The 25689-nt window shown below is 51.3% G+C and overlaps 1 protein-coding gene across 6 annotated transcripts; it reads right to left on the bottom strand.

Annotated features, from left to right (window-relative positions):
- Hoxb9 (homeobox B9) lies at nt 1-25082 on the bottom strand. 6 transcript variants are annotated; one of them, XR_015738757.1, is made up of 4 exons: nt 24340-25082; nt 14542-17812; nt 11828-12024; nt 5616-7103 (listed from the first exon to the last, which is right to left on the bottom strand). XR_015738757.1 is itself a non-coding variant. In XM_085695700.2 (3 exons), exons 1-3 carry the CDS (start codon nt 12177-12179, stop codon nt 1685-1687), a joined length of 642 nt encoding a protein of 213 aa, XP_085551826.2. In that variant the 5' UTR covers nt 12180-14535; the 3' UTR covers nt 3-1684. The 6 variants fall into 6 exon arrangements, 2 of the variants coding, with proteins under 2 accessions (XP_085551825.1, XP_085551826.2); XM_085695700.2 differs by lacking the exons at nt 5616-7103; nt 14542-17812; nt 24340-25082 and adding exons at nt 3-1844; nt 11387-11516 and having other exon boundaries at nt 11828-14535; XR_015738756.1 differs by lacking the exon at nt 5616-7103 and having other exon boundaries at nt 11955-12094.
- Nucleotides 25083-25689: the final 607 nt, after the last annotated feature.

Genomic DNA, 25689 nt, shown 5'->3' on the forward strand with positions numbered 1-25689 from the left:
TCTAGCCCCTTGCCCTCCCCACTCCCACCCTCAGCCCTCCCTCATGAGCAACAACTGAAGATCACTGCCAAAGGAATCACAAAACACAAGCACAATTTCACCACAGCCACTGACGAAGCAAAAAATAAAATAAAATTCAAAGTTCTACTGGAATGACCTCTTTGCAGGGTTAGGAGAAGCGGGAGAGAGTCCGGGGGTGGAGGGGATTGAGTGCAGGGAAGGACAGAAGCAGAGGGTGAGTCTCTGCCCGGTGGGAAGGCATGATTTTGCCTCTTTACTTTGCACGCGCGGGACTGTGTGCCAGAAGTGTGTCTGCACATGGCCCGTATCAGGACCCAGTAGTGTATTCTGCAGGAGGTGAAGTCCCCACTCTGAGCTTTTGGGGTTTCTTCCTGTGGCCCTCTGGCTGCATGCCAAGGGGCTCTCTTCTTTGTGGGCCAGGAAACTAGTGATGTGAGAGGAGACCCATCAGCCCTGCTTGCTGAGACCATTGCTTCTCCTCCTACCCTGACTGCCCACTCTGGAAGGTAGCTGGGAAATTGACTCACAATAAATTCTCAATCAGACTCTCCTGACCCGGCCTTCTCTATGATGGGGTTGACCTAGGAGGGGGTGATGGGATTTTTTTTCTACATGGGGAGACTTGCCTAGCTGGCACAAGATAGATTTAGCCACTGAAAGGAGAGTTGACTTTGGAGCTGGGAGGAATGGAGAAGAATGCAAAATCTGTGGTCAGCGAGAAAAACTACTACAGTCTGCCAAGGGGACGTGTGACTGAGGGAACGGCATTGTGGAGGCTCTACACCCACAGTGTGACCTCCTTGGGGGAGGGGGGGAGAGGAAAACGTGCACAATTAAACATTTCCTGCAAAGAGATTTGCGAGGGGACTCCACTAAAGGTGCCTTCAGAAAACCACTCCCTGCCCTTTTTCTCGCCCTTTCTAGCTTGGGGACTGGGCCGGCCCCGTCTGCCCACAGTCCCCCAAGACCCGGGGTGGAGTTGGCGATTCCATAGGGATAAGTACAAGGACGATGTGGGGACGCTGGGCTGCAGAGCCTTATTCAGGAGCTCACCTCCAGACTCACCCTGTGTGTGTCTGCATCAGGGGGGAAACTGACTGGCTCTGGGACTGCCCAGCTCTGCACATAGGGTGTAACTTTCTTTCTCCGTTATTAGTGTGGACTCCCAACTCTATGTCCTCGGGCATCTGTTGGGGTGTGTACAGTTAAACCGTTCCTGGGTGACTTCCGAATAGGTGCAGGGAACAGGCAGGTAGTTGGAAAGGGGGGAGGGCTGGGATTTTCCAGGAAAAAAAAAATTAGCAGGGATGCTAGGAGCTTGACTAGGGTTCTCTTTCTTTGAGGAAGAAACCTAGGAACCAACTACAGCTAGCTTCTAACTTAACAAAACTTCCTCCTGGCACCCAAGGGGAAGAGAGAGAAACAGGGGTAGGCAAGGGAGGGGGAGGCAGGCTCCAGGGGCAAAAGAGGGACTTTAAAGAGGAGAGATGCCCTTCCCCACTCACTGGGATACATCCCAGACAGCAGTGGCCTGGCAGCCACCACATAAATAATCCGAGTGAGGTAGGGAAGGGTGGGGCTGCTCCTTTACTCTTTGCCCTGCTCCTTGTTCATCTTCTTCATTTTCATCCGCCGGTTCTGAAACCAGATTTTGACTTGTCTCTCACTCAGATTGAGGAGTCTGGCCACTTCGTGCCTGCGGTCCCTGGTGAGGTACATATTGAACAGGAACTCCTTCTCGAGTTCCAGCGTCTGGTATTTGGTGTAGGGACAGCGCTTTTTCCGGGAAGAGCGGGCGTGCAGCCAGTTGGCGGAAGGGTTGGCTGAAAGAGAAGCAGCGGTAGAATCAAAGGAAAGAAGGGGGTGAAGGGCCCCAGACCGAGAGGGTGTGCTCCATCTCTGCTCCCCATCTTGCGTTGGAGAAAGTCACCCAGGCCTTCAAGACCCCAGAAAGCATCCCTAGGTGGGTCAGGAGCTGACACAGACAGCTCCAGGTAAACAGCCCTGTAAGGACAGAGCCAAACCACCCCAGCATCGCCAAAGCTCCCACTGCCCCAGGCTCACAAGCTTTCTCTACTTGTGTCCAGACAGACCTGGGCTCAGGTCAGAACAGGCCAGTATAGCTGGAGCCACACTGTCAACTAAAGGTGGCTGACCTTGGCTCTAGGTCTGGGAGGGAAGAGGAAGGATTGGGTAGGGGAAGGAGTCCTGTTCAGCCCCAGCCAAGAGATCTCTTGGCCCTTCAGTCCAGTCCCAGTAAGTCCTGCCTGGGTAGCAATCTTTCTCTTTCGGCTCTAGTCCAGAAGGCAGCAGACACCTGAGTCTGTATGGATACCCTCCCCATCACCACACACCACAAATAAGAGTCACGTTTACAGCCGCGAACACCACAGCACACTCCCAACTCACAAGAAACCCAATTACAACCATCTATCAATTGCAGCCGGTGGACAGGGGAGCCCCGGGGCTCCCAGATAACTTATGGTGGCAATAGCCTCTTCTTTCTGCTACTCAGCTCACAGTTTGGTTAACACAAGTTCAGGGAAACTGGGAAGCAAAATTGCTCCAGCCCCAAGGTGGGGAGACCCAGATGAGGCGGGGTAACAGAAAACCCTTTGCAGCTTACTAAGACCTTCTAACCTACCCTATGGGGAGGCAGGGAAAAGTGTAGAAGTGAGAAAAGGAAGTGGAAGAGGGCAAAACAAGGAAAGAACATGTACAGGCTTTTCTTTTTCTCTCCTGCATCTCCCTCTAGACCCTGGGACTTGGGAAAGTTGCCCCCCCAAAGCAGAGCCTATTACAAATAAGATCCACTCTACCTAAGCTTCCCCCTCCCCAAACAAGAAGCCCTGACTACCCATGTATATTTTTAAATTCAGTTCATCCTACACTAAGTAGCGTGTCTTACCAATTTGCAGCGCTATTTCCTTAATGTGATTGCCTGGGATGGGACCCGAAGCCACATTAAATATGAAAGAGGAAAAAAAAACTGTTAATAATTGATCCCAGCCAAATGGCCGCCGTGCAATAATAGGCTTTCCAGGCTGAGTTTGGGGCCATGGGGGTGAGGATTCTGTTTGGGTGTTTCAGGAGGTCAGGGAAGAGCTATGTTCCCGGATATCAGCTCCTAATGACTCAACCTGGCAGGTTGAAGGTATAGGGACTACAGTGATCTCTCCTTACTTTTCAGAGGGCAAGCATGCCCACGGAGGACCCATTGGCCACTCTTTAGGTGGGAAATCTGACAGGGCAAGCAAGAACTACACTACTTGCCCAAAGAAGTAAGCGATGAGGACTTGACCTGTCAATCTGTCCGTAATTGTTTGGAAACTAAGAGCCCCCAACCGGTTTGCTTTTCCCATCCTTAAAAAAAAAAAAAAAAACAAGTAAAAGAATCCTCTCCCAGCCATCAGCGCTTTCCACTTGGGGTGTTTTTTTCTTCTTCTTCTTTTTTAGCAAGGGATGCTTTTAGAAATGGGAGGTGGAAAGAAACTCTCCACCAAGGGTAGAGTTCTCCGCCCCTACGCAGCCCCCCTCCCACTCCTCCCCCGGGTCCCTTCGAAAGGGAGGTCTTCTCCATTCCGGAGGTGGGTCCTGACTTTAGCAAGTGATTCAGACTCTCTGAGAAGCAAACTGACCGGGCTAGTGCTCCGGAGCCCCGCCAGGAGCACTGGGAACCCAAAGAGAGGAGCTGCCACCCTGGCGAGGATGCCCTAGGAGGGCGGAGAACCCTGGAGGGAAGACTCCCGGGGAGGGGCCGGCGCACCGGGGAGGGGGCTCAGTCACTGCGTCCTGGGCTTCCCCCGCCCCTCCCGGCGCCGGCAGCCGATCCGACGCGGCTACTGCGTGAGATCTGCTAGGAACAATCCTCTGCCAAGCTGTTGCATCGCAAATAAAATCCTAATGAGCCCCCTCCCCCTTCCCCTTGGCCGGCGGGGACCGTCTGCGCGTGGCGCAGGCGGCTTTGCCGGGTGTGCTCCGGCCCGTGCCCGCGCGGGCTCTCGGTCACGCTGGCCACCGGCCCGGGCCCCCTCGTTCCTCAAGCGACTGTCCCAGCTCCCTCTCCGCCCCCCTTCCAGCAAGAGCTTGAGGGAGAAAGAAAGACTAGAGAGACTTGATCCTTGAGGCTCAGTCCACGCGCCACTAGGAAGAGTGGGGGCGGCCTATGTGTCCCCCCCCCACACCACTCCATGGCACACAGCTTCTTCCTATCCCGGTCCCTTCCTTCCTCTTCCTTTCACCCCCCTCTAGCCCTGTGTCCCTCGGCGCGCTGTCCCTTCACATTGTCCGCTTTATGGCCTCTCCCCTCCCCTTCTCCAGGCCTGTCCTGCAGCCTGGGGGGGGGAGGATTTCCTCACTTTTTTTTTTTTTTATAACTTACTTTGATCCGGCCTCTCTTTGTCCTCGCTTCCTTCGCAAATTTTATTGTCCCCGTAGCCGGCTCTTTGATTAGACAGGACAGCCTCCCTGCCCGCCGAAGTTTCCAAACTGTACTCGGGCGTGCCCTGTTTGAGCAGCTCCCCCGGCGCGCCTAGCAGCGGCTCCGCCTTCACCGCCGCCTGGCCCTGCCCCGGGGTGGCCTCGGCGCGCGGCGCCGGCTCCAGCCAGGTGCGGAGGTACCTGCTCTCCGCCGCCGGCGCACCCTGGGGCTGCAGGTAGGGGTGGTAGACGGACGGCAGGCTCCCCGACGCGTGCGGGCTCAGCGGCGCCCAGGAGGCGCCGAACACCGGCGCTTTGGGCTGGAAGCTGCAAGAGGGGAAGTCCAGGTGCTCGGCGTGGCTCGGCTGCCGCGGGTTCGCGTACTGGCCCGAAGGAAACTTGGCTGGAGGAGCGTCCTCGCTCTCGTGACTTATGATCGAGTCGACATAATAGCTGCTAAGCGTCCCAGAAATGGACATTCTCAGACATTATCCGCGCGCTCGCAGGGGGAAGGGAAGCGCTCGCGCCTCGGCGCCCAAGCAGGGAGAGGTGGTACACGGACCCGGTGTAGAGGGCTTTCGGACGCGACCCCCCCAGACCCCCACCCTCCCACCCCCACCCCCTGCTTAACTTCTCAGCCAACAAAGTACAGTGGAACAGCCCGGCTCGGAGCTTCTTGCAAAATGATTGGTCAAAGTTTTGCGGACTGCCTGATAAAGCGTCAGCTCCGACATAAATCAATCGGGCGAGGGGGCTGCGCTCTCGCTGTCATCCGTCCTCACCGCATTCCATATCCAGGATGGATTGTTTTATGCTGATGCAATGTGCTATCACGTCAGGGCTCCGGCGGCCACGTAACCTCAGCCAGAGCTGCCGGGCCGCCCGGGGCCCCTCCCGCTTTTGCAGGAAGGGGGGTTCTCAACATGGGGCGATGGGGGCGGAGGAGAGGCGGAGGCAAGCGGCAGGCTGCCTCTAGAGGGACTAAGGCTGCGGAGCCCTCTCCCCAAGCGGGTTGGAGAGGGAGGGGAGGAGGACCAGCATACAGGGAGGGAGGGAGAGCGCCCCAGCCTCAGAGCAGCGGGAGAGACCCGACAGAGTAATTAAAGAGGAGGTAGTCTTGTCACCCCCCCAACACCTCCACCTCCACCCCGCAGGCCCTCATTTCCTGTCCTCCATCCCCTTGACAGAGATGTTTATTAAACAACAGCAGCACAGCGACCCACAGGAGATGAAGTAAAAGGATTGGGAAGAAGTTGGGGATTTTATAGGACAGTTATCCTCTTCGAAGGGGGTTCAGGGCACAATTTGGGGAGATTTACATGACTAGGCTCTTCTCTTGATCCTTCAGAAGCTAAGAAAGGAGAAAGGGAAATTCAATGGGGCCAGTGTCCAAAGAATCATTATCTGGTCTGAAATTAGAGCCCGCCTAAGGCCAAAGGGACTCACCAGACCCTGTAACTAGTCTATGAAAGAGTTTCACGCGACTAACCAGTCTTATTTAACTCCGTGTAATTTCTTGGGCCTTTAGGAAGAGATGGGGTCCACGGCCATTTCTTCTGTCCTTCGAGACCATAACTGTCCAGATGAGGGGGCTGATGTGAGAAACGATTAAAGGAACTCTCCAGAGATGGGGACAGGGTCCCCAAACAGCACAGTAAGGGACACCGGGTTACTTTCCCTTCCATCCAAAAGCGGAAGGAGGCAAGCTAAATTCCCAGGACTCGTGTCCAGCTCTTCTCACCCGGAATTGTCGCTCTGGAAAACGTCCAAATGCCGACATAGGACAGTACCAAGTACAGCGGAGTCCCCAGGATCAGTCCGTTCCCCCACCCGAAGCCTCCCCCCTCCTCCAATCCTCTCGTGGAGCTTCCAAATAGTGCATTTTATTAGCAGCTATTCTGCTGCCCTGCGAAGGGACTCCCCCGAGGCCACTGGATGGCTTCCTGGCGGGTCTCCCAGCTACTGCCTCTGCAGCTTCTGCTTGGGTGCTGACGTCTTCCCGGGTGTGAGGCTCTGGGAAGCCCGGCCCCTAGACAGACTCGGTTTCCTCGGGTTAGGTCTAGGGACAGATTTCTTGACTGTTCTCTGACTCTGGACCTTTATTAGGCAGACTGCTCCTCAAGCCATGACCTCCTCTTTACCCTCCCCTCCTTTTGGAAAAAAAAAAAAGTAAAAAAAGTGGAACCTTTCTAACTCGGGGTTATTTTGGGCCACTACCCCCTCTGCCCAGTAAAAAGGCTTCGGATCCCCTCCATGCATGCACACACACTCCCGCCCGCTTGTCTTTCCAAATGAAGCCATCTCGTGTCATTACGTGTGAAATACGAGGGCGAAGCGCCATATTTCTTCACATTATGGCGATTTCAAAATGATTTTTTAAAGATCAATGCGGGCGCCCAGCCGGCCCCTTCAATTCCACCCACGCTCTTGGAGAGAGACAGCCCAGCAGATCCCGAACCAAGTAGCGTGAAGATCTGTTTTTTTCCACAGTATCCAAATGGAGAAACAAAAATCTGATGCAAATTCTTCTTAGTAGCAGTTGGATGCTTGGAAAAGTCAAGGGAGCTTCCCGGATCTGCCAGCGACATGCTGAATGAATCGCATTCAGGGCAAAGCACCTGTCCCTGCTTTGCTAGACGTATGGAGTCTGCTATCAGTTTTACCTGTAATAAATATAGTCTTCAGGCAAAAAAAAAAAAAAAATCTCCTCCCCTGCCATAAAATAACAGCGTTATGAAGCATGTCGAGGTGGGTATATGATTTTCTGTAGTATATAAATTAGGGTCCAAAAGGACACATGAGCTGTGGGCTGGGGCATTTTTATTTATGGAAAAGCCATAGACCAAGACTGTTTTTAAGACCCAAACTGTGCAGGCTCTGGCTCTGCCTGCTGCCCTCCTGGCCCCCATTCCTCTCCTGGGTTTTGCTGTAGAATCTCCACAAGGAGAGAGGAAGCAAGGGGCCCCTTCAGTTTAGGTAAAGAGTCAGGGGAAGAACATTTGGGCTACTGGCTTGTGCCCTGCAAAAGTGAGGCGATCATTTGAGTTTAGATTTGTGCGTGCTGTCTAAGAAGTTGTCCTTAATCCCTGGTGGTTTCCAGTGTTGGGTGAAGAGGACACCCATGCCTCTTTTCTGAGTCAGCAGTAGTTTTGGTTTTTCCTCAAGATGCTAAGGGATGATAGCAACAATGTGGAGGGGACAGGTTTGATTGTGAGATCTGCCTTCTCAAGAGGCAAGAAAATGAACTTTTGCCCTCATCTCTGGAGTCTGGACCCCCATCTCGTCCCCCTGCAGCAGAAGATGCAGCAGCAGCAGGCAGGGAGTCTCAATCACCCTTGCCGCCAAGCTTTCCAGAGGGGATTGCTGCCTCAAACTGGAGTTCAACTTCAACAGAGGCAGATGACATGGTCATCAGGGTGGGTGCCCCCTTGCTGGGGTGTTCTGTGAACTCATGGACCCCTTAGATCTTCTTTCCTTCCTAGGCAATGGTACCTACCATGCCAGAGCAGAGCGCCCACAACTGTGGCCCCTGGAACCCAGAGTCTAAATGTACTTAGTAAAAGTGACCAGACAGAGGTGCAAGGCTACTCTGCACCCCACCCCAACCCTAAAGAGAAAGAAAGAAAATCCTGTATTCCCTGCCCTCTTGTCATTTCTTTCTTTGGAGCTTGGTTGGAAGCATGGAAAAGCAGGGAGGAAGAAGGCAAAGCCCCTGGCCATGCTGGGGCCCAGGACAGCCAAGGACCAAGGATGAGCAGGAGGCAGAACCAGCCGGTAAGTGTCTGCTCTTTTTGGTGTGTGTGTTGGGGGGGGGGGCTCTATCAGTACTAAGACAAAATCTAGGGGTTAAAAAGGGAGGGGGAGGAAAACAGTAAATGAGTAGATAGTTTGTGTTTAATTAATAAGCTAAAGCTGAGATTGATGCAGCTGGATTTGAGCAGGTAATTCTCCGGCATGTCTGTTTCAAACCAATATTTCTGTAGGGGAACCTAGTGTTCAAGTGTGCTCTGTTCCATCCATGTATAGTATATATCATCATCTTCCCAACTGCAATACTAGATGTGCCTGGGCACAGGCATTTGTGATCTAATTGTGCATATGTGGTTATATGTATAACCCCTGCAAATAATGTAGACTAATGGTGATTCTGTTCTTGATTTTAAAAATATGCTCCTAAAGTTGGTGTGCACATTAAAAAACAAAAACAAACAAAAAAACCAAAAATCCAACATACCCCTGGAGAAGACAAAATTCTGGAAATTCATGTGCCTAAATTTTGGCTATAAAATATTAACTGATTTGGAAGCTTCACTTGAAATCTTGTCTCTTAATTTAGTACTCAAGCAAAATTCATATTTCATCTTCAAATAAATGTATGTGGTGTAAAGCTGGATTTAATTACGGTGTCCTACCGGAACATTTTCCTGGAAGGTGAAGGAAATACCTCCAACTGACCCAGAAGAGGTCATGAAATTTGGTGACTTTTGTTACCCAACCATGAAATCCTTTACTGCGTATCTTGCCCCAACCTGCAGGGATGGCATGCACTGTGTGACACTTATTTCATGGTAGTGATGGGCATAGGGGTGGAAATACCATTACTTGTGTCTTGTACAAGTGTGAAGGGAAAGTAGACAAACGGAGCGTGACAGTCCTCAGGTAACTGTGGCGGTCACGCCAAAACACCCTTGCATACAACCAGATTGTTAAAGTCCCCAGTCTCTATCCTCCAGCACCAGAGACACTTCTGACCTCGAGACCTGCTCTGGAATACGGGGAGGTTTGAAGATACTTGTTTCCTTAGACATTGGAGGGGAAGCCAAGATCCCAGGACCCACACTCTTTGTCCAAAATAACCTTCAAACAGGGATCACCAATCTATACAGTGGGGCTCAAACTTGGGTGTTTCCACAGTCCCAAGCAAGGACCTTAATTGAAAAGTAACAGAACCTCTGACAAACTTCCCTCATAGGATATCAGAGGTCAGTGGCCCCGCTGGACTGAGTAATCTTCTTCCCAACTCCCAGCCACCACTGATATCCAAGACAGTGGGAGGCGGCTGAGTCCTTTGGGAGGAGGGATCAAGGAGGCCAAACGGGGTGGGCGGCAGGCAGAGCGGAAAGGGTTCTGAGCAGGTAGAAGGCTATTACACAATTGCTTCCATAAAACCTTTGGCTGTTGTAAAACTCTCTGCTTTCCAAAGAGTTTATTTTCTCCTTTCTCTCTAACATCCCCTTTTTTCTTTTTTTTACAGCGCTTTTCCTGGGAGGAGGTGGCCAGGGTGAGGAACCAAGGGGTGGACTCTGGTCATGCTCCTAGTGCCTGGGCAGGTTTCTAAGAGATCCAAAGAGAAGCAAGGTAAGGCAGCAGGAACATTCCAGACCCTCCTGGCCCACAGGGGAAGAGGAGAAAATATTAAAGGAAAGAGTATAGGGCCTTTCCTCATCAGGAGAGTGACTTGAAGCCAGAATATCCCCTAATCTGGGAGTGGGTCTCCCTGTACCCTCTGCCTTTGCAGAGGCCTCTTGTTCACCCCCACCCCACCCTCCTTTACAGTCTAAATAAGCCTGGCGCCTGAGTCCCATCCGGTTGGGGCCTCTTTCCTGGGCCCCTTTGCACATTTCCTCTGCCTCAAGCAGGGAAAGAGTTTAGGAACAAAAGTTAGCCTGTCCATTGGCAAGTTACCCTTCCACCAGCCCTCCTAGCAACTCCTTTCCTGGGCACAGAGCCAGCAGCAGCCTTGAAGGGCTGGGGTCAGAGAGGACAAAACTGCCTTGCCCTGTCCGGGCTCCAGCCCCACTGTGACACCAGGCTGTACTGAATAATCTCGTAGCTTAGATTTTCTTGCTAGTTAAGCCCAAGGGGCCCCCAGGACTTGTGTGAATCCACAGGCCAGTTCAGCCAGTAAAGGGCCAACTAGAGTTTGGGAAAGAAAGGACCCTCATCACCACCACCACCAGCAGCACTGCCTCTAAAAGTTCTATCCCACTAGAGGGCCCTAGGAGGGGGGACTCCGGGGACCTGCAAGCTTGAGACGCAAATGATGCTGATATATCTATCAGATTGGGAACTAGTGGCCCCTTAGAGAAGTTTCAAAGTTTTGCTGAGGTACAGCCCCCATCACACAAAGATTACAAAGACTCAGAGGCCCCATGTAAACCAAATCCATGCAGCTGAGAAACCTTCCAAGGAAGGTTTGACAGCAGATACAGGAGCCTACAACTTGAAACCCTGGCTCCCATCCCTGACTTTTCAAAAGAGTTCAGCCCTGCCCCCTCCTAAAGGTGTCCTTGAAGAGACGAAATATTTACAGGGTTACATTTTTCTCCAATCTCTCTCTCCCTCTCTCTCTCTAAGAGACACCCTAGAACTCCCCCAGGTTTCTTCATGAGGAACATTCCTGGCTGTTCCCAGATGAGGAACCTCAAACCTGCTTATTATTTTGCAAAGGTAACAGGCCAGTCCCGAAAGACCCTACCGGACTCCTCCAGCTAAGCGGGAAGCAGTAACTGCCGTGAATCAGGTGGTTGGATGTCGTTGTGTTCAGAAAGCCAGGCCCAACAACATGAAACTACCTAATTCACTCAGCAGTCCCAGTTCAAGCTCCAAGTCAAGGGCTCACTGGGGTGGGCTCCTGAGGCCCTCCTGTGGGCCAAAGTGGCCACAGAATTTACTTCTTCTACTTAACTTGTTTTCTTCTGCTGCTTCCTAACAGAGCCCAGTTGCTAGCAAACAAAGAATCTGAAGAGCTGGACCAGGATTCCAGAAACTTTGGTTCTTCTTCCAGGACCCTGACCAAAGAAGACTCTGGGCCCAGCTCTTAGCCTGGCCAGCCAGCATCTTTGTGCGATACCTGCTTGGCCTCTCAGGGCAGACCCGCTGGAGGGCTCCTCATATAAAAGGGATTCTTAACTTCAAACTGCTAGGAAGGTTCGCATCCACTCACCATCTGGCCAGTCCCTGGGCCCCAGGGTTACCCAGACTCCCAGGCATCTCTGAAAGGTCAAATCTTCGGACTGTACACGAACCCCAGCCTTGAGAAGGGAGAGTGGACAGGACAGCAGATCCAAGAAGAACTGAGAAGAAAAGAGACAGAAAGCCAGAGTCAGAGAGTATCGGGAATTCTAGGGCACAAACTAGGCTAGTGGGAGCAGGAGATTGACTGGAGGAAACACACTAGGACTCTGGCTCCACAGGGCTTACCAGCCCCAGGTAGGACACTCTTTAAATCTGCACTTACAAAGAAGGGAGATGTTGAGGACCTGGCTTGGGAACAAGTTTGCTTCTTTTTTGTTCTCTATTTTGCTCCTCCGTCCCACATATGCACACCCTCACAGGTGCTCCCGCAGCTGAGGCCACGACTGTCAGAGGCCTCCTGGAGACTTACCTGAGCCGGTGAGGGGGCCCGCACCGCACTGGGAACGGGCATGGGAAGGAGCCGGCTGGACCTGGCTCGCTCCCTCCCTGCACCCGAAGGCGAGTGGCAGCCTCGCGGCTACAGTATCCACCGTATCCGGAGTAGTGGAAGTCGGAGGTAAGGAGGGCGTCTGCCTGGCAGCCGGCTTCTCCTCCGGGGGCGTAAATCTTGGGGACCGGAAATACAATAAAACTTCACCGTGCTGATGAACTTCAAACAGTTTATATCCCCTCTGTCCTAAAAAGAAACACGGCCAGGGACGGATAAAAGGGAAGGGAAACAATTTACGAGGCGAAGGAGCTTGCACAGACTCTGTTCGCATGGAGAGAAGGCTCCCGAGTCTCGGTGCCCTTCGTTCTAGCCGGTGGCCAGGACTGGAAGCCAACGTCTAACCGTCTAACCAACCAGGGCCGCTAGAGCCCAGAGCACAGTCAAGGGCTCTGGCTGTGGGCTCCTAGCAACCTGCCTAGGTAGAGCTGGGCGCCCTGAACTCCTCGAAACCAGCCTAGTCCCGTGTCCTCCCAGTACTGTCTGTCTGCTTGATGCGGGTTTTAGGGGTTTTCTGCTCTCCGGTTTCTAGACCTTTGCCCTGCCCCGCCTGTTTATTGCCAGGTACTTGCTAGAATAGGACGTGGGGTAAGACTTGGAAAACTCCCAAGGCCTGAAGGGGACTGAGCAGTGAGGGGCTCCAGGGGAGAAATCCACGGGGACCTCCTTGTCTGGTGTAGAGGGCAGAAGTTGACAGAGCACAGTGGTATCTGGTCTCCACCGAGTTCCACCGCTTGCTTCTCTCTTCTACCACTCTTTTAAAAGCTTCAAAACCAAATCAAAACAACCAGTAGTTGAACCTCAGCTTGTCAATGCTCTTTCTGTGACGTACAGTTTGCTTTTTTAAAAATTTCGTGGAATCCGGATTTGGTAGCAAGGCCCTGCAGCAAAACTAACTGGAAGAAAAAAAATCCCATTCTTCGGGGGCCCCAGAGTATCAGAAGTCACAGCAGTGGCTTCTTACCCTCTTTATCTACCCAGAGTACATGGATAGGGAATTTAGGAGGACAGCAAAGGGATTCCATGCATCCCAATTATTCATCAACAAACACCAACACTTCAGGTCCAAAATATACTTGTAAGGCTGTGATTACCTCGGGCTCTGTTCAGGTACTGGGCTGAGGCTGGGCTGCAGGCCCAGAAGGGGTATCCTGCCCCACAGACACACAGGTGCAGGTCTGACCTAGCCAACTCATTTCCCCCCTCCAGGAAATGCTGCCAGAGCGCCGCTGGAGATTTTCTTTTTAAATAAAATTTGAAAAATGGGCTCAGAAAATATCAAATCGTTTGCCATCTTTTTTTTTTTTTTAATCTGAACAGCTGAATTGGCTGCCCCATTCTGTCCCAGATTGGCCAGGAGTGAGCAGCAGAGTGGGGGCCTGCCCTGTGGGGGCTTCCTGGCACTGCACACCGAGAGGGAGGATCATCTGGGACAGGAAGTTCCTATAGCAATGGAATATTTGTTTTCTCAAAATGACATGGGGAGATCCCTCCAGCTCCACTCTTTATGTACCCCACTATGCTTCAGCCCTCATCATCCTCCATTTCTATGTTTCTTGTTTCAGCCTTCATCATCTTCCATTTCTGTTAAAAGTACTGTGTCAGTTGCCATGGCTTCTGTTAGCATCTCCCTCTCTAGAAGCTGGAGAGGAAGGAGGAAGATGGACAGGGAGGCCAGTGGTTCTCGGGCTACTCTGACCTGTTATTTTTCCATCTCCAAAGGAGCTGCCTGGTCAGGGATGACTGTGGCCCAAGGCTAGTGTGCTGGCTCCCAGCTCACTGCTGGCCTGGCCTCTCTAGCTCCACGGAGGAAAACCAGAAGAGGCTACAGCCTTAGCACAGCAGGCCTGTGTGCGCACACACTCCAGGGGCATTTTCAGGGCATTGTTCGGTGTCTCTGCTCCTTCCTCTCAGCTCCAGAACTCAGGCTATTGGTCTTAGTTTCGAAAAGAAAGCTGTGTGGATCCAAAGGACACCTCAAACCTGTTCTCCACTTTTCCCTTCTAAGGTCACCCTTATCTCAAAAGGCCCCAGCTCAGCACAGACTCCCCTGGGCAGGGAAGGATACTGGTGTCTTTCAAGTACCCCGGCACACACACTGTTGCTGGGATACTAGGGGAGGCGTGACTAAGTAAAGTAAGGCTATCTGGTCAGGTCTTCTTATTACCCCTCAGTTGTTTCCCAAAACACATCCATCTCCAAATTATTTAGAAATTCTATAGTCAAGCTAGAAGAGGCAAGGGTAACTTTTCCATAGCCCCCCCCTTTTTTTGTCTGGAAGTTAAAGCATAGTCTTAGTGTGAACAGGAGAAGGAGCCGCCGAGGCTGGGCAATGTGTGTAGTAAGAAGCAGTGTGGACATAGACACAGAATCTAAGAACCTTAAAAGGAACTGACATGTTGATTCTTTCAATGAGAGTCACAAGGATAAATACTTCTTAGAAATCCCTGGTCCCTTCCCCTTCCTGAGGTTCAATATGGAGCAGAGAAGGGGCGGTTTCTGATAAGTCAAAAGTGCCAGAAGCCAAGTCCCTGACCCTAGCTGGAATTTTGTTTTGTTTTGTTTCTGCAAGTCTGGCTGTGTGGCTTGGACAAGCAACTTTGTGGTCGCTGAGAGAAACCGAGGACCCGACCGACCTCTAGGCGGCGCCCTGGCGTTGAATCCGCGCTCGCGCCCGCAGCCACGTCCTCTCCGAAGCTCGGCGTCCAGTCCTAGGACAGAAGGGACAGGTTCCTGCGGACGCTACGGGCCTGGTTGGCTTAGAGCTGGCCGCCAGCGCGTCGCCTTTGGCGCCCTCTGCCAAGCAAGAGAAACAAGATTAAAGAGTGCTGGCTGGGAAAGGATTGGACAGCTACGAAAGGCTCCACCAGTTCCCCAGCCCCCACCCCTACACAGCTCCGCGGTGCTGGGGAGCCTGCCAGAGCGGAATCTCCTTTGATCTTCCCTGCAGCCCGCAACAGCAGCGTAGCGCCAGCATCTTTAACTCCCTCCCCCAACTAGCAAAAGAAGCCCCACCCCACCCCATCCCCATGTCTGGAGAAATTAAGTAGTAAGCCCAAGATGTGAGCAAAATTTAAGAATAATCGAACAAGTCTGGAGAAAGTGCCCTCTACTCCAAAGTGAATATTCTATTCCAAATAACCATCGTGCTCCTCAACAAACGTAGTGGCTTTCTCTGAGCATAATTCCGTTCATTTACGAACTACAACCTTCAGAGATTGTCTTTGTTGCAAATTCGGGTTTCCTGGGTTTTGGGTTTCAGACTTGGTTCAATCCATTGGAACATTGAAAGTGAAGGCGGGGTAAGCTCAACAAAGACTTAGAGCCAAGCTGGGTGGTTGGTGGTACCTTTAATCCCAGCACTTAGGAGGCAGAGGCAGGCGAATCTCTGTGAGTTCAAGGCCAGCCTGGTCTGCAGAAAGAGAGTTCTAGGGCTGCCAAGGTTACACAGAAAAACCATGGCTTGAGGAAAAAAAATACAAAATCAGCCCAAGTCAAGCCCAACCCCTTCCTCCCAGAAAATAACCAATTTCTAACCTTCCTGGCTGAGTGATATTGGATCAAAAGCCCAAAAGAAAAAGACTCACTGGACAGGGAAGCGGAGATTGAAAACCTTGTGAAACTAAAGGAAGGTGTCAGAAGCCTTAAGGTTCCACACCCCCAAAGCCAGAGAGCTTTTGTAGTCAGAACCAGTAACTGTATTAAGTTCTAGGTGGGGCAAACGGAGCCTTAAGCGGATCTCTGACCCTGTGACCCTGAGCTCAGGTTCTAAACAGACCTAAGAACTGTGGGGCAGAAAACATCAAACTTTCTAGGGAAGTCCCTGGACCGGGTAGCAGAGGACAAGAGCCATCTACGGGACAGACCGCGGCCCAGTGCCTACAGAGGTCTCTGGTCCCAGGGGACGCACAGACGCACGTTTCCCAGCCGGGCACCAGATCTCCTGGACGTCTAATTACCCAGCGCACATCTGGAACAGCTGCGCCCCACCCGGCCTCGGGCACATTATTTCTCTCCAAACCCTATTTTCATTCCCAAGGCTGAGTCATAAAAGACTCTGGAGGCAGAATAAAGTCAGGTCTGTGTGTGTCAGCATTCCTGTGTGTGTGAGTGCGTGAGTGCGCACGCGTCCACGTGCAGCGTCTGGCGTCTGTGCGTCTCACTGTGATTGCCCAATGGATTTGCAAAAGTTAGGGGGGGAAATGGAGCGACATCAGGCGAATTCAACTGCGAACATACTGTGGGCCTCATTATCCGCCCATTTCAAGGGAAAGCATTTGGGTCGTGGAATTAGCCAGTTAATTGCCACACTTCTTTGTTCATTTCAGGGCAGGGGAAGCTATCTGCCTTCTAGTAAAATAGTTTGTATTTCAAAGCTTGAAAGTCTCCTCATCCTTAGTTTTTTTCCATCCTGTTATAGATTATATCTTGGAACATGATTTGCCAGGATAATCCCCCCGCCCCCCCCCCCCCCCCGTGTGTGTGTGTGTGTCTAAGTCCCTGTCTCTCTCTGTCTGTTTCTCTCTCTGTCTGTCTCTCTCTGTCTGTCTCTCTCTGTCTCTCTGTCTCTGTCTGTCTCTCTCACGCACGCGCGCACGCGCGCGCACACACACACACACACACACACACACACTTCTTGACTGGAAAATATCTTTCTTTATGCATCTACAAAAAAGCTGGAAGCCTTAGCTCTTAAGATTGTTTTAATAAAACATGTATTAAATCCTAGGATTTAATACGATACCTGCTGCACAGGGAACATTTTAAAAAATGCTAATAGCAAGGAAGAGAGAGGAGGAAGAGGAAGTCTCCTTTGTTCTCAGAGAACCAGTCTAGGTTGGAGGGCGTGAGCCTCAGCCTGTGCGTGTGTAATGTCTTCTTTTGACTTGGAGCTGTGTCCATAAAAGTGAGGCCCTTTGAACCTCACAGCCTGTAAACTACCTCTTCAATAAGGAACAGCGAATTGGGGCAATTATCTGGCTCATTTCAGGTTCAAACTCCCAGCAGTCTGAAGTATCTGAACCTCGTGAGGTGTGTTGGGGGGGGGGGGGCGCGTCTGGAGAGCTTCAAGATGAGTTCTTTGCCTTTACTGAAGTGAGCAGGGTCCTGCCATAGAAAATGAATGGAAAATATACAGGGGGGCTGAAGGTTGGGGTGAAACAGAGCATGTGAAAAGTGCTTGAGGAAGAACTCAGCCTCACACCTGCCCAGGAAACCCTCCAACTAGGGGAAGACTTCTGCCTGGCAGGGGCCTTTATTCCACATCGAGGAACATTTACTGAGCTCCTCCCACGTGCCCAGTGGGACCCACACTCCACCAATTTGGGGCAGTGCTGACCTGGCAACCAGAGAGAGGTCTTGGCTCCCAGAAACAAGTCTAGGGACCTGCAAAAGGGAGCGAGCCTGCTAGGCAAGAACTTCTGGCCAATCACAGCAAGTCCTTTTCAGGGCCAAAGTTCTGGAGCAAAGGCAGAGGCAGAGGGTCTGGAGTGCCCCCTCCCATTGTCTCTGAGAAAGAGGCCAACTCCACGGTGGGGGACAGTCCTTTGGGGGAGGGGTGGGGCAAGGAGGGGTGAAAAGATGGCTAGAGGCTCTGACCCTCAGTCGGAAGTTCCTGAAAACACCAATTAGCTTTCCTTAATTAGTAAAGTGGGGAGCGAATGGGCATATATTTCTTCTGCTCTGATTAAAAACATTTAGGTCAGGCTGTCACAGTCACGATTATTCAGTTTAAGCTGTCCCAAGCAGAAAATTGCTTATCTTTTTCTTTTCATCTTCAGGCAGGGGTTTGAATACTATTAGCTAGCAGCCAGCCGTTGGTTTCTCGCCACACCAGAGCTGCCGCTTGGGCAGCCTCGAGGAGGTGAACTAAGAAAGGGTCAGAGTCGTCCCCACTCCAAGCCACATCTGTTTGAAACACACAGACAATGGAGAACAGTCAGGAAGGATGTGGGTTAGTCACATAAGTGTGTGTGGAGGGAGAAGGCACAATAAAACAGGTGATTTCCACACCCCGTCATTTGTTTAAACATGTTTGAACATAGTCCTGGTGGGGAGGGGCGGAGGGTGGGGAAGAACTTTGTTGACTCCCAAGGTTCTAAGGAGGCCCGACTTTTCTTCTGGGGGAGTCTAGGTGGGTTGATTTAACCAGGTGGGATGGGGGCAAGGACAATTTTCCTAAGCTGAAGGAGAAGAGCAACGCTCTATTTTGATGAAATTGAAACAAATCACAACACAGGAAGACAAGAGGGAAAGCTGGGAGGGCCCCTAGGAATGTCAGAGCTTGCCTGTTTGTCAACCATACACACAAGTTAACAAAAGTGTTTAGGAGCAGGCTGGGCTATAGCTTTGTGACAGCGTACTTGCCTAATATACACAAGGCTCTAAGATCAATTTCCAGTACCAGAGCGAAAATATATTATTTGCAAATCTTTTTTCTTTTAGCAAAGTTTGATATTCCCCAACCTCGGCTCATAGCTTCAATCCCAGAGTTAGGGCCCTGATGGAACTGGGTGGATAGATCAGTAAAGAGACACAAAGGGACATTCTATTGCCAAGGATACCTGTTTTCTAATTCAAGGTTGTCAGCTAGGAGATGGTTTCTGGAATGCCTTCCCTTTCCAGGAGTTCCAGTAGGGTTTTTAGCTCCAGACAGGCTGTCTAAGCCCAGCTTCCGTGGGCAGCTGGTCTGTCTGGCCTCTAGCCCGTCCAAGATCAAGAAAAGCCTCAGCCCCACTGGTCCCAGGGAAGGAAGGCTGGCTTCCCCTGGAAGTCCAGACACAACTGCCGGCTGAGTGCTTTTCTTCCTTTCTTTCTGTTTTGTTTTTTGTTGTTGTTGTTGTTGTTAAGACAGGATCTCACTATGTTAACTCTGTCTGCTTTTGAACTCACTATGTAGACCAGGCTGGTCTTGAACTCACAGAGATCCACCTGCCTCCCAAATGCTAGAATTAAAGATATAGGCCACTACACCGGAGCCCCGAATCTTTTCAAAGGTGATCTGTTAAAGATGAGATTGTCAGCCAAAGAAAAAGAAGTGAAACTTGCATAGACTGACCATATTTGGTTCCAGCATTTCCCAGAGACTGGCTCATCCAAACAGCTCCTTAACCTGGGAAAGGAGTAGTCCTAAAACCCTCCGGAGCCATGGGGTTTGATGAGTGCTATATAAACACATGGCAATGGAAGAGCCAATGTCTTTTATCAGACTTTAAAGTATCAGTGAGTGGCCCTTCCCTTGCTGTTCACACAGGAGCCACCAAAAGCGAATCAGAGGAGGACGGTGAAACTGACTTAGAAAAGCCAATTAAAAGAAAATGTGGGTACCATCGCCTGGCCTTCCCTGTACCTGCTCACAGGTGCTGAAAATTCTAGGACGGAGACAAAGCAACCTACAACACCCTGGTTTTTGCACACTTGCCTCATGACGGGGTATGCGCAGTCTGTGGTCTTTGTGTCTCTAACCAAAGGTTTGTGGGGTTTTCTTCCAAAAAGGCCTCTCTGCCATTTACTGCCTTGTCTTGAGTTAGTCCATGGAGAAAGTTTTTGAAACTATTTCCCCCTGAAAACATCCTCCTCTTGAGGGTGTAGTTCGCTCCACGGGGAATTTTTCAGCCCCCACACTTTAGGGCTAGGTCAAAGGAGATAAATTTGAAACCCTTGAACCTAGACAGCCAGTATGGTACTTCTCGTGATAGTGGCCAAAATGAGTTATTTTGGTCTCTGACAGGTTGATAAAGATAAAACCAAATGAAACGCTACTCAAAGACCGTCAGAGAAAGAGAAAGAAGAGGAAAAAGAAGCGCTGGACAAGAGCAGAGAGTTTGAAAGCCATGGACAGCTGAAGTGACCAAAACCCGGATTCTCATAAGGGCCCAGAGGAGGCCCTTAACAGAAATGCGGTTCTGTGGTTCCAATATTTGCCCAGAGGTTAATTACATCATCAGCGCCCCCATGTTCCAAATCACCCCGTTACAACTCCTCCGGCTCCTTAATGTTCTCTGATTAGTTGGCAAGCTCCAGATGATGGGAGTGTCCCTCTGCTAGGTACCTAGTGGGGTTTTGCAAGAGTGTTTATTAATGAAGGTGTCATATGAAAAAAGAACCCCAGAGCTGGGAAATGGGGTGGGCCCGGGGAGTTCCTGCTCGCGCCTGCGGCCTGGAGAGATGCAAGTGAATTGTTCCTAAGGGTGGAGAAGTATTCGTCAGAGCTGACATCCAGCTCGCGCTCTCTCTCTCTCTCTCTCTCTCTCTCTCTCTCTCTCTCTCTCTCCTCTGTTTCTTCTCTCCTTTGTTTGCTTGTTTGTTTGTTTGTTTGTTTGTTTTTTAAAGGGAGCCTGGGTGCGGAGGCCCTGGTTCTCAAGATTGCTGGGTCATCAAGCAGTGAGGTCCCACTTGGCACTGAGTCAGAGTTTCTAGCCTGCGTGAAATCTGGACAGAGCCTCCCCAAGCGCTTGCATCTGCTCTGGTCCCGAGGGCCGGGATAAAGATAAAGGTTTCTGCAGGCTCTTGGCATTGCAGCGTTTGAGCAAAGCATCTGTGTAACTGAGACCTCTCTTCACCCCTTAAATATGACTTCCTGATGTCAATGCTAGTTTCCAGCTCCAGGTTGTTGGGGCTCCCGGCTTGACCCTCCCCGGCTTTCAAATTCTATCCGCGATGGTAGTGGCCAACTAAGAGCACAATTGCAAAGTGCCCCAGCCCTTCTCCTGACTCTGAGAATGAGACTTGGCCACCTCTCTGCCCTGCCTTTCTGTCCTGCCTCCCCAACCATCACCACCACAGTTACAGAAAGACCGAAGGACTGCACCGCAGTTTAGCCCAAAGTGAAGTTGCCGCCGAAGATGCCGCCGAAGATGCTGAGCCCCAAGGGTGTCTGCGCTGTCGGGAGTGTGTGTTCCCCAAGGGCCTGCAGTGAGTCCCATTAAAACACCATCATCGCTAGCAGCAGGCAGTCTAGGGAGGGATGTCAAGGCCTCCATCCCTTTCATAACCTAACTTCAGGGACACCTGGTCCCACCAGGAGCCGAGGAAGAAAGGCATAAAAACAGACTTCTCTTCTAGCCCAGGAGAGAAAAAATTGCTGCTGGGACCTCTGATCCCTCTAGCTTACCTTGGAGACATGGAGTTCCCATCCCTGGACTAAGGAAGGACCAGACTTAAGAAGAGGTAGGTACAAAAATTGGGAAGGTCTCCACTTTAATTGTCTTTTAAGAGTGAAGTATATAACCACAGACTTCTCTCTTCATGAAGGAGTCCCCAAGTATCCCACCAGCCCTTCAGCGCCACCCTGGCTACAAGCCAAGGGGTAACTTTTCATTTGAGAGACGTTTTACAAAATGTCTCTCTCCCTCTGAAGCCCACACTGGCTTGAGCCCATTTTTCTGTGGTCATCACCTGATATGTAGGTGTTTTAGGCTGAGACCCCCTCCTTTCTCCAGGGCAGCAGAGACTGAGACTGAAATAGGAGTCCGGAAGTGCTTCCAAAGAGGAAGGCCAGGAGACAGGAGAGACTTAGACCGGCCCCAAGCCAGTGGCCACTTAGCTTAATTACCCCCGCCAGGGAAAAGCTCTCCTCCTAATAAATGTGGCTGGAGGGAGAGAGGGAATAATGGAAAGGGGGCTGAAAACAGCCAATTGACATCTTCCTGAGAAAGAGGACACTGGAATTCCAGACCTAAATTTTTGGCCCTGGGTGCTTTGTCCTTTGATTACCGGTGGTGGCAAGGAGGGACACAGTACCTAAAGGTGACCTGGTTGGGCACAGAACTCCCACTGAAAAGGGTGGGGTGGAGTAGTGAAGAGCTACAGCCATAAACTATGTGTGGCCCCACATTCCCAGACACACTCTGCCCTCAGCAATTCAGAGAGGGACTCTAAAGCTGAAGGTCAAGGAATCAGAGAGTCTCCGACATTATGGGATTTCACGATTTTGCAAAGAAAGCCTCACATCACTTTCTGAGAAAGCCCAGGTGGGGAAGCAGGAGCTAGGGTATAGGGGAAGAGAAATGAGAGGTTGTAGCCCTGTGGTTTAGCTCCCCAGACTCTAGTCCTGAGATCCCCAGGCTCTGAAGCTCAAGTTAGTCCCCTCTACGTTGCCAAATGGAGTGGAAAGTTGCAAGACAGCCAAGGACACCCATTCTCCCTAGCGCTCTCAGGAGGAGTCTGGGCATGTAAGCAGATCATGAGTGTGGATGTATAATCCCCAATGTTTATGATTTATTGTTTAAAGTGGGTTTGGGGACTGAGGACCATTGGAATAGCTAGGCAGGACAAGCATGTGGGCCCCCAGGCCCTGTCTCCCTTGCAGATTCTTTCCACACTCCTCACCCACACCGTTCCACCCAGCCCTCACTCAGGATGCCTTTTTTCTGTCTGCCCAGATCTCTTGGCCAAACCATAGACTACATCGGGCTACCTGAATACCTACAATTTTTTTTCTCCCAGTTTTGAAAACTGCAGAAGCTGTGATCCTTATTTCTCATGGGGAGATGCTGCTCGCCCTTGGGAGAGGGGTTGTGGAATCAAATAATTTCTAATTCTGGGAAGGCAGAGTCTTCTTCAGTGTCTGTGGCATCTCTCAGGTTGCTGCCTGCATGGGTCACATAGCCTTTCCTTCCCCTCTCTATCCCTTTTCAGGAAGCCTGGAAAGGCTGTGCATTTTCAGTTTCTCTGTATTTGAAGGGAAACACTCAAAATCTGGGAGGGAGGGAAAGATGAAGAGAAGAGAAAATCTGAGAGAAGGAGAGTCCAGGTGGATTACAACAGACTCCCTAATTCAGAAGCATTCGAAATCCAATGTTTTATTAAGTTGTGTCTGATACTAGATTCTCAGCCCCCAGAGTCACTCCTTATATGAGATCAGTGCCTTCTGAGGTGAAAGGAAGAGAGGGGCAGCCATAATTAGTAGAAGGACAGTGTTGCAAACTATAGAATAGTAGAGGGAGGTTCTTTCTAAGACTCGTGTGTGTGTGTGTGTGTGTGTGTGTGTGTGTGTGTGTGTGTGTGTGTTTTCTAACTTAGGCAAAGTACTGGGCTCTCCTTAAGAGTGGAGGACTAAGAGCAATCTAACTGGCGGTGGAGGAAGCTTCATTTGTTCCCTACTGGTTTGTCTCTGGACTTGGAACCAAGTGCAAGAAGAGGCAGGCGCCTTGGTCCCAGGATCCCAGGAAGATTTTGAAAGAATATCAGGAAAAGTCTCATCGGTCTTTCTTTCCTCGAAGGAGTAAAAGTGCTCCCAAATGTAGGAACTTGGCTCTTGGGAAGACCAGATTCTCCATTATTTATCTTTGATTCTGTTTCTTCTGGAAAGCCCGGCCCGGGGCAGCATGCTACCACGTGTAGCATAGAGCACATATGTGAAATACATTGCAGACTGTCTTATTTGGGGAAAGGGGAGGTACTTAGGTAAATCCAGATTCCTCGGCTGATACTTTGGTTACTAAGCACAACAGAACCGGGAGCATGTGGTTTCATGTCTCTTTGTCGTGTTTGGACAAATCCTATTTTTTATTTTGAAACGGGTAGCTTGTTCTCTTACGGAATTCCTAACTCCTGCAAGCATAGTGATTCCTCAGACAGGACCTGTGGGTGCACAGCCTCTCCACGCTTACTCTCTATATGTCTTCTCAAACTTACAATGGTTTTGGTATTGATCCCACAAACCATACCTATAGATTGCAATCCTCCCCCAACCTTGTGCCCACTCCAGTAAACGACAGGCCCTTCTATCAAAAAAAAAAAAAAAAAAACCCTCACGTACATGCAGTGTTTCTATCGTGTGAGTTTTAAATAAGATGGCGGCGTCTAGATCCCTGCTCTCCAAGGCAGGAGCCCACCCGAGTCTCACTAAAGCCTGCATTTGGAGATCTTCTCCTAGTCCCTCAAAAACGAAACAAGAACCCCTCTCTTCCCAGCACTCTTCCATTCATTCCAGGGGGGCATCTAGCGAGAGCACAGGCTAACTCTGCACCTAGGGGTTCGCCCCTGGACCCACATTCCTTATTTTATCGCATAAGGAATGGCCATTTTTTTCCCTAAGCAATTTCCACCAGGGAGGCCGTTTAGGACAGATCACCGCTGTCGCCTTAGGTTGGAGTCCAGGCTTGTGAGAGTAGATGGAGACGCGGTGGGACGAGGGGAGGGGACCCTGGGCCCACACACCCATGTCCCGAGGGATAGTTGGCCCAGAGAGAGTGGGGAGGCCCAGGCGGTTCAGCGCGTCCTTGAAGTCTCACGGGCCACTTAGGTTGGTCTAGAGCTCAAGGTTAATCTGGCCGCGAGGCCGCCCGCGCTGGTCACCATCGGTCATCATCGGTCGGTGAGCGAAGTTCGTGCCACCAGATCACAAGGCCGAAGAGGGCCTTTCCACTCCTGGCTCTCCTCCGCGCGAGGTCCAGCCCGATGAGCGCAAGGGCGGGGACCGTGTCACCTACCTCTCTGAACGGCGCGGATCTTCGGTTCTCCGAGAATCTTCATAGGATGCGGGGGCCCTGAGGTGTCTGGGGATCAAGGGTAGCCTCCGGCTATCCGAGTGTTGGCTTTGGGCCACCCGAGAGTCGGCCCCGGGCCACCGCCACCGCCCTTTTGAGACCTCGTGAACGGTGCGTCTGTGGCGGTGGCGCCGACGGCGCTGGGGGCTCTGGAGCATCCAACGTCTCCGTGGCGCCGCCGGTGGGTGTGGGGCTTGGGGCCGCGGGGATCATCCCGGAGCCTACTTCCCGGGAGCGGTCTCAGCAGACTGCACCGCCCTGGGTGCCGTCGGATCAGTGGGTGGCCGGGAGGTGCCAAGGACAGGCCAGAGCCAGCAAGAAAACGCCGAGATGACTAGGAGAAAGAAGAGGATGTGTGTGTGTGTGTGTGTGTGTGTGTGTGTGAGAGAGAGAGAGAGAGAGAGAGAGAGAGAGAGAGAGAGAGAGAGACTGTAACAGACAAGAAAAATAGATTCAAGTTAGTTAGTACGGGGAGAAATTGTCAAGTGCAGAAATAGACAAAAGGAACCTAGTTTAAAAAGCAGCCGAGTCGGGAGCCTCAGGCGGAGCGAGTGGTCGTCTGAAGCTCGCGACAAGTTGTCCTTGGAAGTTGGGAATGTGAGAGGGAGGGGCAAGGCCCGAAATGCCCAGAACGGAAGAGAAAGTGCAGACCTTGGGCGGGAGGCGACAGACAGCCCTTTAGGACAGAGCCAGAGAGTAGGATCCTCCTCTGCCCTTCCCCCACCACACCTCCCACCCTCCCACCCCGGCCAGTAAGTAGCCTTCCAACCAGCTAGAGACTACCCACCCTCCTAGCAGACACAGCAAGCAGCTCCTGTCGGGAGTGCTGCACCGGGCTGAACATCTGCCCACTTTTTAAAATTATTTTGTTCCAGGTCCGTTAAGTGAAGTTCTTTGCTACTGAATAAACAGTACAAATGAGTTCAGAGGAAACGACCTTGTCCAAGGTCAAAGAAAAACCTATAAGCTTTACTTAACCACACCAACTCCAGAGATTTCTTTGCATTTTAACCCTGCAATTCTGAACGTTTTAAAAAATTTTCTTTGAGATCCAAACAGTGGCTCCAACTTCTCTGTAACTAGCCTGAGTTTCAGGCTCCCCACTCCCAGCCGTCTGGTTTACAAACAGCAGCCATGCCTCTCAGATTTCAGTTGCTTTTCCCCTTTCTTCCTTTCCCTCCTCCCCTGCCTGCTTTTCCTTCCTCCTCAAGTAGCCCAGGCTGGACTGAAACTCTGTGTGGCTGAAGATGACTTCAAAAGTTTGCCGCTCCAAAAATCCTCAGCCACCATGGG

Source organism: Myodes glareolus, chromosome 9, assembly GCF_982192425.1.
Source record: "Myodes glareolus chromosome 9, mMyoGla1.1, whole genome shotgun sequence".
Taxonomy (NCBI): domain Eukaryota; kingdom Metazoa; phylum Chordata; class Mammalia; order Rodentia; family Cricetidae; genus Myodes; species Myodes glareolus.

Coding starts and splice junctions, on each gene's coding strand:
- Hoxb9 (XM_085695699.2), bottom strand. CDS start 4,919: ATGTCCATTTCTGGGACGCTTAGCAGCTATTATGTCGACTCGATCATA. Junction 1,845..4,402: donor CAAAGAGAGGCCGGATCAAA/GTAAGTTATAAA, acceptor CTTCTCTTTCAG/CCAACCCTTCCGCCAACTGG.